This window comes from Sycon ciliatum, chromosome 6 (assembly GCF_964019385.1).
Source record: "Sycon ciliatum chromosome 6, ocSycCili1.1, whole genome shotgun sequence".
Taxonomy (NCBI): domain Eukaryota; kingdom Metazoa; phylum Porifera; class Calcarea; order Leucosolenida; family Sycettidae; genus Sycon; species Sycon ciliatum.
The window spans coordinates 7,532,292-7,546,005 of record NC_088648.1 but is presented as its reverse complement, the minus strand read 5'-3'; the positions used below and the strand labels follow the sequence as shown (position 1 = coordinate 7,546,005).

Genomic DNA, 13,714 nt, shown 5'->3' with positions numbered 1-13,714 from the left:
GGCTACGTCCTCTTCATCTCCAGAGCTGTGTCCGAATCGGTGTCGACTATTCAATCGTTCCAAGCCGCGACCTCCATTATGCCGTGAAACGAGTCGTACAAGCACATCCACACGCTTCGCATTTTCTCGCCAGGATAATCCTCCCAGCGTTCTACAATGGCTTTGAGGAGGTCCCTGCGATTCCCCTTGGCGACAAAGGAGACATCTGACTGGAGTGAGGCGAAGAAAGCCAGGCCGTCAACATTCTGATCTGAAGTCTGCGCTGGTTGCACGACGACTGAAATGTTTCATCTTGCCGTGCGAGCATGACTGCCGTGGAGAATCTGTTCGGGATCAACCAAACTTACCTCGACATGAATGTGGGTTGTCGATGACAGCCTTTGGCGAGGTTCGTTGAGCAGGTTCTTGCTAAAAACACTGTTAAAAAGTCACGAAGTTTTTGGATACGGAGGAATTTTCTTCTATTTGAAGTATAGATAAGTCTCGTTATAAGATAACTTTTTCGATGGCCCAGAGATTATCTACTAACGAGGGAGGACCTGTACATATCTGTTAACCATGGATTGCTTCTGGCTAGATTAACTCTTGTGTAATCAATGGTGCTAGTGAAGCTTATATCAGATCCACTCTGATTTAGCCACCCACACTAGTAGCAAGTATTACCTTCACTGGGGGCAGGGGTAACTGCAGTTGGATCACGGGACGGATACCCTGATGCCGTCAATCCTTTTTCTGCACCTTGTCCTCGCCCACTTACTGACTTGTGGTGAGCCCATAAGTGGGATCATTTTCAAGTCCAGCCAGAGTTTTGGGGATTTCAGGGGGTTTCGGCCGTTGGGCGGTTCAATAGCCAATTGAGTCATCTTTCCAAGATTCCTTTCGAGTCTCTCTCCCCTCTCCCGGGGAGAGCCACGTGACCTGTTTTGGTAGTGAGCAACAAGTACGAGTATGTGTGTATATGTCTGTCTGTCTGTATGTGTGTGTGTGTATGTGTATATGTGTGTGTGTGTGTGTGTTCTGTGCGTGTGTGTATGTGTGCATGTATGCGTGTGTGCATGTGTGTGTGTGTGTGTTCTGTGTGCGTGTGTTCGTACGCGTGCGCGTGTGTGCGTGTATACGTGTTGTTGGGCTGGCGGTCTGTACATGTGTGGTGTGTGTGGGTGTACGCATGCCTACACTACCTATGTTGTTCTTACTAGGGTTCATGGAGTTGCACTCCACTACATAGAGCATGTACGCGGGGTTACATCGATATTGCCAAGCACCTTGTCAAGTGTAAAGCCAAGGTGGACAAAACTGATTCGGTAAGTTGCACACCACTCTGCCTGTACATTGAAGGATGACTCAATATTGGCTCATGTACTAGTCAAAGATGCCAGACTTTGCCTGTACAGCAACCGTGTTTATGCTGGTGAACCACATTGGTGTCTGTTTCAGATTGGAAACTCATAACCATTTTATTACCACAAATATCGACACCCATGGACTGCTACACGACGTCCGTGACATGTACGCGCTCATTTTAGAACCGATGCTGAGATTACTTGTAGAATAGAAGACAGTGTGTGGATAGTTGGTGATGGTGAGTAAAGTACTCTGGTAGGCTGTAGAGAATGTGAACCATGTTGTCAGGAACATGGGTGAAACTTACCATCCTAGCACACCATTTCATGCAAGAAGCATGATAATCATTCTGAGGTTATGGGTGGAGAGTATGACGAGATAATTGACTGGTGTCGGTCGAGCGTCACATGGTAAATTCATTCAACCATAATGTGTATTGAGAAGTACATTTTGGAGTAGCAATGTAGCATTGTCACATGTTTCCTAGTCCAGTCGGTTTCAAACACACCTGGTCTGATATCAATGCAGACATGTAGTGTGATAGATGATGTGTACATTGCAGTTCAAAGGAGTTATGTACGTAGACTATCCATGCCTTTATTTGTGTAATAGACCATTCTCAATGTCAGAAAGTAATGGCTTTATTTGTGTAATAGACCATTCTCAATGCCAGAAAGTAATGGTTTTATTTGTGTAATAGACCATTCTCAATGCCAGAAAGTAATGGCTTTATTTGTGTAATAGACCATTCTCAATGCCAGAAAGTAATGGTTTTATTTGTGTAATAGACCATTCTCAATGCCAGAAAGTAATGGTTTTATTTGTGTAATAGACCATTCTCAATGCCAGAAAGTAATGGTTTTATTTGTGTATTAGACCATTCTCAATGCCAGAAAGTAATGGTTTTATTTGGTAGTAGCAAGGTACATTCCCTAAGTGCCATTTTTCCATTGCAGAATTTTTGAGTGAGTGAGTGTGTGTGTGTGTGTGTGTGTGTGTGTGTGTGCGCGCGCGTGTGTGTGTGTGTTTAGAAGCCACTGTCGTGTATCGTGAGATGCTAATGTGTTCAATTGTTTTTTCCAGACCTAGCTTAGAGGAACATTGCCAATTGAGCAATCAGAGTAGCCTACATTAGAATCCCGTGACTCGCAGTAGATTGCGCATCATATTATATAAGAAACAGACTGCAGATAGATTGCATATATGAATGTCTGATCTTGTTTTTACCTGCACACAGGTTGGTGACCTTCCTGTTCATGACGCTGCTGAGAATGGACATCTGGAAGTCGTCAAGTATCTACTAGATGTCCAGCCCGACATGGTCTCCGTAGAGGGCAGAGTGAGTTAAGAAATCTCTTCAACTGTAATAGTCACGAGTCTATAAGCAAAGAGTGTGCACCTTTGGCAAATGAGTGCAGGCGCGTACGCATGGGGTAGGTAGGTAGGTTCCTGTTGCCCGGAAACCCCTCTAATGTGCTAAACGCACCTCTTTGCAATGATGTTTTCAATGCAGTTTAGTGAGTGCACCGGTGAGCGTGCAACACTAGTACATGTACATGTACTTCCTACGCGTCATTAAAACTGTCACTTCACACAGCGATTTTTCCAAATTGTTTTCTACACTCGAAAGGCAAAGAAATCAGCTAGAAATTGAGGCAGAGCATTGTCGACGGACCAAGCTTTAGTTTGTGGCCTCCCGCTTCGCTGCACTTGCAGCTAAGGTCAACGTCTTCATCAGAGTTTGAGACAGACCCTTCAGCACTCAACAATACGCTGAACATGACGCACGTTCAAATTCAGGTCAAGAAACTTCGTTTTCAAGCGATCCATGCCTCCAGGTGGCCCTCGATGAAGACAAGCTAGCATTTATAAAGTATTCTGTAACGACCTTCCAGCGGAATAGGGTAAGCAGTTCCGCACCTTCTTTCCTTGGCAAGCGCTTCGCCGATTTTGTTGGGGTTTTCAGACCTGCTACCTTCACAGCAACATGCGCCACAAGTACCACATTTTAGGAATTCGAGAACACTTTGTTCTTGCCATTGTCAACCTCAGCATTTCATATTCAGGAGAGATACCAGGAGTCTTACACTTACACTCGAGCTTGCAGCTTTGATAAATGCCCACGCGAACGATGTGGGACGGCACGAACTCCAGAAAAACGATATGCGCTCTGGGGCGGACTTGTGCGAAGCGCAATGAATTTGCTTGGTGCGGAAGAGAGCTCCGACAAAGTCCGAGACCACCACGGCTTCAGTAACAAGTAGACATTGCGCAGGAAGGGTCGCACCAATGTTCGAACACAGAAAACAGAGATTCCGACTATCTGACTAAGATGAGCCAAGTCACAAACATAGCGATATGCGAAGTGACAATTTTAATGATGCGGAGGAAGTACAGTCAACTTCGCTAATAACGACTGCGGATATAACGACAATTCGCGAATAACGACAGAATTTCCATGCCCAGAGCAAAGTCCCATCCCACTGTAATACATAATTATAACGAGACTTCGGGTATAACGACACTTCGCAAATAAGGACCCCTTTTTGATGCCCCGCCGAGTGTCGTTATAAGCGAAGTTGACTGTATGTAGCAGTACTCAATGCTTGTAATCTTGACAATCAACGAGTCATAGTGCTAGTATAGTGTAGACCAGATAGTCGTGGCTTTTACTCGAGAGTTGCGACTCCCCGGTGTAGTCATTACAATCATAGGCATACTCACGGCTCTACTGTCTACCAATGTCCGTAGTTTGGCGAAGCTAGGGACCCGGTAACCTGCTACCGACACATGCGGCAATCTAAGCCATCATGGTGTGAGGTTTTGACCGTTGCGCAGTGTCATGTTGAAGGAAAAAGGACGAAAAGCATGTTCCGCAATTGCAATTTTTCCCGCCGCGAGGAGCTGAGTTTTGTCTGGGACTGTAGATGGTGGCCCATGAGAAGCTATGCTGGGTTGAACCTGCATTCGAGGGATGTTGAGCAATAGCTTAGCAGCGCGCCTTAAAGGCCAGACCCTTTCACTGGTAGCGACTTGACTGACTCTGACCGTACGCTCGGCGAGGTCATTGCCCTGCGGATGCAGCGGACTGCTCGTGTGGTGATGTATGCCGTACTGCTGCATGTAGGTTGCAAGCTGTACGCTCTGAACGGTGGGCCATGGTCGGAGACAAACGTCTCAAGGAAAACATGGGTTGCGAAGATGGACTACAACTCGTTGATAACAGGCTTAGGCAGCGATCACACCGAGCTCGATTCAGCTATTCAGCCGAAAAAGCGCCTGTTTACGTCACGATTACCATGGAAATGGCTGAAAATGTTCTGCAAGCGACTTTCAGCCGTGGCTGACTCGCAGCCGTTTTTTTCAGCTTGTTTCAGCCACAGCTTGTACAAGCGGCTGAAAGCCGAAATTCAAAAAATATTTTGAGTGCGCTTGGGACACACCATTCATATAGACTTGAAGTGAACATGAGGCGGCGAACTGATATCGATGTTCTTTCTTGTTTCCGTGCTGCATGTATGCCTTCACCTTGGCTTTGGTTTTGACAGTGTCTGTCTATCCAATAGTTCAGTTTGATTTTCTCTGATGACCATGGATTCCTGGACTGCCGGTTCCTCTAGAGCGTAGATTGTTGGAGCTGTGGTTCGAGGCCAAGACAAGGCACCAAACTCACGACTGAATTCACGAAGAAAGGTACGAAGAAGAGAGTGGATTGCGACGGAATTGAAGAACAGCAACCGGCGGAGCAGAAAGCTCAAAATCAGGAAACACGTCACTCGAATCATCGCGTCCATGTGCACCGAACAAATAAAATGAGCACGAAGTCGCAATTCAGGATCCGGGCTTCCTTTGCTTCTTGTTGTTCTTGAGCGATAACAAGCCCAAAGTGGCTTGTTTCGGTGTGACCGCGGCCTAAGCAGGCAGTACTGACATACATGCTAACTCCACATATCTGGGGTAATAATATACTACAACCAGGTAGTTTGCGGAGTTGAATTGCATGAAGTCGGCTGCAACATTCTGCCATGGCAGGTCGGGAAGAGTGTTAGGACGGAGCGTCTAAACCTTCGGGCGGTGAGTGTTGAACACACGGTTTGCAGGACGCGATGAAATTGGCCAGCTGAACACTCAATCCTGGTTAACACACTGACTGCTTGGCACGGGCACGGCACTTCGTGATGCCAAGATGGCCCGAGTTGAGTCGCTCGAGTACATCAGGCGCAAGGACTTTGGGATGACAATCTTTTGTCCATACATAAGTAGACCAAAGCATACAGTTAAGTTGTCTTCAGCGTTGTGCTATAGCCGGATTGAAGGTGCCGAAACATGTTTGGGATGTGACCAGCTGCCTTCGACATACTGGCGAAGTAACTTACAATCCGGATCGTTTAGCTGATGGTCTTAGATTTCTGCCAGGCGAGCATCGGAGGCCGGTATGCTGTCAACAGTGGCGGAGGCAAACTGTTCAACCTTTTCGTTGAAACTTACAGCACTAGCACAAGACGACTGTAGACCAGGAGAGTGAGAGAGTGCATCAGGAATGACTAGGTGCTTTCCTGACAGGTGTGATATCGAGAAATCAAACAGTGTCAGACCCAGGCGGAACTGTTAGTTACCTCCTCCCGTACCTCTTCTAGCTGGCCTGCATGCACTCGCGTACTCACCTTTTGTCTCCTTTTGTTCCTTTGGCCTGGGTAGCTACTTGCGCGCGCATAATTGCCATAGCTACCCAGGCCCTTTATCTTGCCGTTCATACTTGATCTCTTTCTCTTTCTCACTCTTCAATAATCACCATGTAGTCGTTTCGTTCGTCCTGGTCTTGGTCATCCCGTCTCTAATAAATGTCGTTCCACCAACCTAACTTGTTCCCGTTGTCCGTTGTCCTAATTCATACTCAACATTGGCGCCCGACCATTGCTCGGAACCCACAACCCTCGTCCTCAACCGCCACTCGTCTCGTCCATGTCCATCTCGTCTCGTCTCCAGCCTCGTCTCGTCTCCAACCTCTTCTCGTCTATGTTAACCTGGTATCGTCCATGTCAACCTCGTCTCTTCGATGTCAACCTCGTCTCGTCCAAGTCATGGAGGTCAGCTACTTTCTTTATTTCTCTCTTTCTTTTTCATCCGTCCTTCATCGTCAAATTTATTTTCGGTTAATTTTATTTTGTGATTTTGTAGTGTGTGTGCGCGCGGGTGTCCTTCATTAATATTAGGGTCCGATCATGGTGAGCCACGCTCTTCTATTTATGTCGTATATTAAATTGTAACTAGGCTGTATTAGCCGTGCAAAATACTAGTAATCAGAATGCAATTCACGTTCCTCGTCAAACTCCAATAGTTATTTTTTGTGCCATTTTTTGAAGGGGCGTTTCGGCCCGTTGTTATTGGCAATGTACACACCATAAGTAGTACAGGAACGTTGTAATGATCTGTAGTGCATTTTTAGTATACACTTTTGTGAGGCCCGTGCGTTGTGTGTGTGTGTGTTTGCGTGTGTTTTTTTCTTCTCTTCTTCCTCGGTCATTGTTTCTCTCTATTTTTCTCATCATCTTATTATTTCCCGCGTGGTCGCGGTTCTTTTTCACTCAGGGGAGGTATCTTAGGTACCTCCTCCCGTACCTTTTCTAGCTGGCCTGCATGCACTCGCGTACTCACCTTTTGTCTCCTTTTGTTCCGTTGGCCTGGGTAGCTACTTGCGCGTCCATAATTACCATAGCTACCCAAGCCCTTTATCTTGCCGTTCAGACTTGATCTCTTTCTCTTTCTCACTCTTCAATTATCACCATGTAGTCTTTTCGTTCGTCCTGGTCTTAGTCATCCCGTCTCTAGTAATGTTGTTCCACCAACCTAACTTGTTCCCGTTGTCCGTTGTCCTAATTCATACTCAACAGAACCGTAAGACACTAGGCAGCACATTATCAACTGCTGTCGAGCTGATCAGGGGAACAAGCGGCTGGTGATCTGTCTCAACCACGAATCGCTTACCAGTGAGGTAATCGCTGAAGCGTTCATAAGCCCAAGTGATGACAAGGGCCTTTCTTCTCGAACGTAGCATATTTACGTCCGTAGCTGTCCGTGATCTAGACACATAGGAAACAGGCTTCCACTCGCCAGAAGGTTGCTGTTGCAAGAGGACTACACAGATGCCATAGCCCGGTACGTCTGATGATACCATGGTGGAGTGCATCGGTGAGTAGAGTGCCAAGACAGGGTCTGTTGGCAGGGTAGCGTTCAACTCTTCGAACATTGACTGTTGAGCAGGGGCCCGAGTCCAGCCGTTGTCCTTCTTCAGGAGGTCACGGGGTGGCTTCGAGACGGTGGCAATCTCGGGAGAGAACTTTCCAAGTTTGTTTACGATTCTAAGAAAGCTCCGGACATCAGAGCCATTCACACATTGCGGGAAATCAGTCAAACCTTGCAACTTGTCTGGATCAGGATGAATGCCATAAGCGTTGAGGACATGGCCAAGGTACTTCACCGATGTCACCTTGAACTCACATTTGTTCAGATTCGGAGTAACCCCAAGATCACACAAGCGCTTCATCGCGCCGTCGAGGTATACGGCGTGGTCCTGACCAGTCTCGGTGAAGATGAACTCGTCATCCTTCTGGCATGTGGTTCCTGGAACGCTGTTCAGGGTACTGGTCATCTTCTTTTGGAAATGCTCTGGTGCTGAACAAATCCCAAAGTGGCAAGCGGGTGAACCTGAACCTTCTAAATGGTGTAATGAACGTCGTAAACGGCTGCGATTCTTCCACCAACAGCACTTGGCAGAATCACAGATAGCATCTAGCTTCGTGAAATACTTTGCTCCACTGAGCTGGGCTAGCGTGTGGTCTACACATGGTAGCGGACGGTACTCACGATGAACAAACTTGTTCAATTCGGTGAAATCCGCGCAAAGACGCACAGCACCAGAAGGTTTCGGTATCACATCTAAGGCGACACACCAGTCGGAAGCTTTCGTGACCTCATCCATTAGCGGCAATGGAACATGACGAGGACAAGGTAGGGCAAACGGGTGTGCCTGATTAACTAGGCTTATCTTGTATGGATCCCCAGAGAATCTGCCCAGTGGCTAGAACAGTTCGGGAAGCTTGAACTTCGCAGCGTTGAGCCAATCGACATGTTGTTCCACAACTTCTGCGACATACGGGTTGACCTTCAACAGGTTCAGGCCAATGATGTCGGGTCGTGCCGGCAAGGCTTGTCGGACATTAGTGACAACACACACGTCTTATACTGAGCACTCTTCACCGCCTGACAAGGGTGTGCTTAGGACACCATCAACCTGAAGCTTCGTGCTACTGGCGCTGGTGAGAGTTTGCGTGCTCTTCATCACCGTGCAGCATTCGAGTGTATTAAGCAACGATGACGGTGTGACCGTTAACTTGGCCCCTGTGTCATTCTTCATCAACACCGGTGTTCTATTCAGGGATACGGTGGCCATCCATGGCCCATCACCGTCGACCGAACCCAAAAAGTACTCTTCGGGTTCACTGGAGACAGAGGCCATCTCCTGCTGTGTCGGCCTTGGCTTCTTGGACTGACACACTCTAGCAAAATGAACCTCCTTCCACAGGAACGACAAGTGGAGTTTCTCGATGGGCGTTGTGAGCGATCTTTCTCTGTACTTCCACAAAACAGAAACTTATCTGGACTCCTCCTGGGGCTCTAATACTTAGACCATAGACCATAGCCAAAGAAAGTACTCGTAGAGATGGAGAGGAAGACTTGGATGTAGAGCCTTAGGGTTACCAGATGGAAGATGATAGTCAGAAAGAAATACCGGGTGTCCTATAGTCAATGCGGTTCAGATGATGATGAATTGTGTTTCACCGCTTTATGGCGCACACGTAGATTGTGTGAATTCAAAGTATTGGTCCCTGTAATCATTAGGAAGCACAACCCCGACCTTTCCATCCAGAAAGAAATTGTCACTTAACTTAAACTATTCACGTAGCTTTCAGACACACACACACACACACACACACACACACACACACACACACATGCATGCACGCACCCACGTACCCACACGCACGCACACACATGCATGTGTACACACACATAACTACATTACATGCATACACACGGCACATACGCACACACGCGCACACACACACCTTCCTTCCTCCTTCCTTCTTCCACTGCCATGACTGGCTACGTGGCCCCATCAGGGGCAGACCAGGAGACGTGTTGTACACAGGGCGGGGAAGACCAGACTCAGCGCGCGCGGGCTGCGCGAACAGCGTTACATTTGTGCCTCGCAATATCCTGTGGCCGACGAAAACTGCGCGCACAAGTGCCACAGATGAGGGGCTTCGCCACAGGCTCCATGCGGGACTGGACAATAGCGTCACGGCAAGTGGCCCGCCATCCCTGCTGATCTTTGACGATGTCACCAAGCTGCTCCAGAGGAACGCCAACAGCCATCAAGTCGCACTTTGCGGAGTCCTTCCAGCGCTTATGGGGTCCATGCGGTGGACGTTTGGACGGTAATGAGCCGTACAGCAGCTGACGAGGGATTCAATCCTGCACGCGGTACACGTGGCCAAGCCATCGAAGTCGGCAGACTTTGACTTTATCCGCGATCTCCTTCATATCGCCCCACATCTTGCACACCTGGAGAGAGGAGATGTGCTCCTCTTTCTGCCAGCCACGATTGACCTTCAGGATGGAACGCACGCACTGCAGATGAAAGGATTCCAGGCGACGGACATCACGCTGCCGAACGGTCCAACTCTCAGAGCCATAAAGAAGGACGGCCAGGACAGTCACTCCATAGGCAACGCCCTTAATGGCCATGTTAACCCTTTGCGGTGCATCAGTCATTTACGACTGATATTTTCTGGGGGTGGGTTGTATGCTCCCAGCGCTTGTGTACATCGTCTGAATGGGCTGAGATTTGGCACACACATAGTAGATACATAGGGGAACAAGCTGAAGGGGTAAAAGACCCGGGGTCCGTACTAAAAATATTGAGTTATCCTCGATCGTAGTCAGCGCGTTTTGACGCGCGGCGAAGCGCATCCTCTGCATACAAACTAAAGCCGCGTGCCCCATCTGACTGTATACTTGGGAAAAGAAACGATGTCTTGTTGCCGAAGTTCAACACACTTGTTTCTTGTCGTTTGAAAATGGACGCGGAGCAAGCTCTCAATCTCTTACAGAACCTCGAGGCCGACGATGAGCCTCTGCCTGCTGAGAGCTCTGACTCTTCTGAAGGCGACTTCATGTCGTCGAGCGAAGAGGAAGAGCTGGACCGAGAGCTTGACGGCTATGTCAGTTCCGATGACGGATCAGCTGACGATCAGGTGGACGACGATGTTGGTGATGAGCCTGTTCCGTTGCAGGGCCAAGGACAACCAAGAGGCGGAGGGCGTGGTGTTCAGCAGGGTGGAAGAGGACAAGGACAGGCAGCCGTAGCGAGGGGTCATGGCGGTGGTGCAGGTCGTGGCGGTGGCGCAGGCCGCGGTGCTGGCGCAGGTCGCGGTGCTGGCGCAGGTCGCGCTGCTGGCGCAGGTCGCGGAGCTGGCGCAGGTCGTGGAAGAGGCCGAGGACGCGGTGCTGGACTTGGTTACGCACCGTTGTCGTCCATGGATGTCGTCGATGACGATGGACCTCAGCAGATTCCTGTGTTTCAGCCGTCCAGTGAACCTGGACTAAAACTGCCTCCTGGGTTTGTTGTCGACTCGGAGGCGAGTGTCTTCAAACTATTTTTCACACCTGAAATAGTAGCAGACATTGTCAAGTTCACGAATTACTTGGAAACAAAGCGCTAGACATCTTTTCATCCTATTCCTTGTTCTTTTCTGATGCGAAAAATGTGCTCATGTGTATATAAAAGTTGAACGGTTGTGGAGTTACAGTGATTCTTGTCGGAGTGGGTAGTAATGTGAATTTTTGGCCAAATCAGTGGCACCTCAAAGGGTTAATAAAGCACACACACACACGCACACACACACATGTACATACACACACACACACGCACACACATGTACCCGTACACACACACACATACATACATACATACACACATGAACACATGCATACACCTTGAACCTTGAACCTTGAACGCCCATTGTCGGAGCAATGATAGCGATGGCTTCCTCACACTGAGGTTCTAGACCCGAAATCTGCAGTATGGCGCATGCCGCTTGAGGTCACCAGGACGGCGGAACACTCTGTCACAGCGGTAGTTGGGGCACGGGATGTCTGGGGCTTCCTTCTCGACCCTCTGTCGACAATACTGAAACCAGACGGATCTCTCTGAGCTGTGTCATACCAGCCCGCTTCAGACAAACCGATGACAGTAAAGTCCGAGGGCACAACATCCCGCCAGCGCATCTTGGGACCATTTTGCGGGCGTTTGCAGGGCAGTTCGCCGACCAGCATCTACTTGGGCAGCCGGGTCTCCTTCATCCGTGCAACGTGACCAAGCCACCGCAAGCGGTGCTTCCTGATCACATCAACCATGTCGACGTCCACCCCTGTCAGCTCGCTCAGCGATGCCGACGACAATCTCTCCTCCCATTGCTCACAACGAGAGATACCGAGAATTGTGCGAATACACTGATGGTGAAAGGTGTTGAGTCGACAATATGACCCGCTTTGATGGGCCATGTCTTCGCACCGTAGAGAAGAGCAGGAAGGACAATAGCACGATACACCAGCCGCTTGGTGTAGACCGAGAGATGTACGCACTGAAATATCGGAGACCTGAGCACGCCGAACAGGCGGGACGCCTGCGCCAAACGAGCAGCGAAGTCCGCATCCACCGTTCTCTCAGCAGAGAGCACGCTGCCAAGGTACCGGAACCCGTCCACCATGTCAATCCTGCTGTCACCACCGAGTTGAACGGTATCAACTGATGTTGGTTGACCCACAGCCATGCCCTTCGTCTTTCTAATGCTGACGGTCAGTCCCATACGCACACACATAAATACACAGCCCCCCCCCCCTTCCCCCCCACACACACACCACACGTGCGCGCACACACACACACACACACACACACACACACACAAACACACACACACACAAACACACACACACACACACACACACACACACACATGCACACACTCAGACTCAGACTCAGCCATGCCCATGGCGGAAGCGATGATAGCGAACAGGTATGTTAGACATAGCAACTTGTGCTGGGATTGCACCATTCAACAGCTTGCAAGGCTGATGAATACACACACGCACGCACGCACACACACACACGCACACATACACGCGACGTACAACCTACACTCTACACTCTCTTGCACTGTTATTTACCTCAAGCGTAGTGATTATTTACCCTCTTATTTGTTTTTCACTCCACCTACGCGTGTCATTAGTTCACACTAACTTGACATCTTTGCACTTTCCCCTGTTCCTTGACACATTTATATAATTATTAGTTGTATTCATGGCTAGTTATCATTGTTGAGACGTACTTCCCTGATGAAGGCCTCATGAAAACTGGTTGAGAAAATCTAGAACTCCAAAACGAGAGAGCTTGGAAGCTCAGGGCCCTACGCTACGCTTTTTTTGCCTAGCTCATCATGCATGTTATTAGAACTGATGGAATTGTTTTTTTCCATTGATTGGCTACATCAAACTTTCTCTTTGCACTCGAGGGTAATACGACACCGTCTACCACCTTGATTTACCTAGACAAAAAAGCATAGGGAAGTTATAAATTTTTCATTTCTCCTATTTTTTTTTAAGACATAACCTGGGATTCCAACCCGCATCGCCCTGCATGCATTCCCCCGATACACTTCGCTTACATACTCATTCTTCCAAGTTGCTTCATGTTATGATCTTGCATTTGAACGCCCTATTTGAATATTGTGGCCAGCTGCCTTTGATGGTCCGGTGCGGGACAGGTACAGGATAGCGCCAGGCATCTTTTCCGTTTGCCGTTCTTTAGCCACAGCTCTCGCCTTCATCTCTGGTGCGGGTGTAATCTACTGACTTTGTACATGCGTTATAATAGACCAATCCCTTTGTCTGGGTTCGTGAAAAGGGCCACGCGTGCAAGTCAGCTCGTGTTGTAATAGACCAATTCCTTTGTCTGGGTTCGTGAAAAGGGCCACGCGTGCAAGTCAGCTCGCGTTGTAATAGACCAATTCCTTTGTCTGGGTTCGTGAAAAGGGCCACGCGTGCAAGTCAGCTCGTGTGAAGTGCATGGTTTTGTATTTAGTTGGTATGTGGCAGCTTATGGGACAAAGAGACTTTTGCTTCCCGAGCTTGTGTATGTAAATAGTGGTTTACGTAGACTATGATGGCTACAATGCCCAACCATACCACAACGAACTGATCGGCTACATCATTGCATTGCCAAAAAATTCTGTCTGTTCGAATTACATGC

At 48.6% G+C, this 13,714-nt stretch overlaps 1 protein-coding gene across 1 annotated transcript in view; it reads left to right on the top strand.

The window, feature by feature from the left end:
• The window catches only part of LOC135819265 (uncharacterized), a 184,474-nt gene that overhangs the window by 14,726 nt on the left and 156,034 nt on the right, over window positions 1–13,714 (top strand). Inside the window, exons 4-5 of the mRNA XM_065332440.1 lie at window positions 1,200–1,304; window positions 2,582–2,683. Coding sequence (XP_065188512.1) covers window positions 2,663–2,683 — 21 coding nt within the window. The 5' untranslated portion in view covers window positions 1,200–1,304; window positions 2,582–2,662. The remainder of the gene's footprint in view (window positions 1–1,199; window positions 1,305–2,581; window positions 2,684–13,714) is intronic.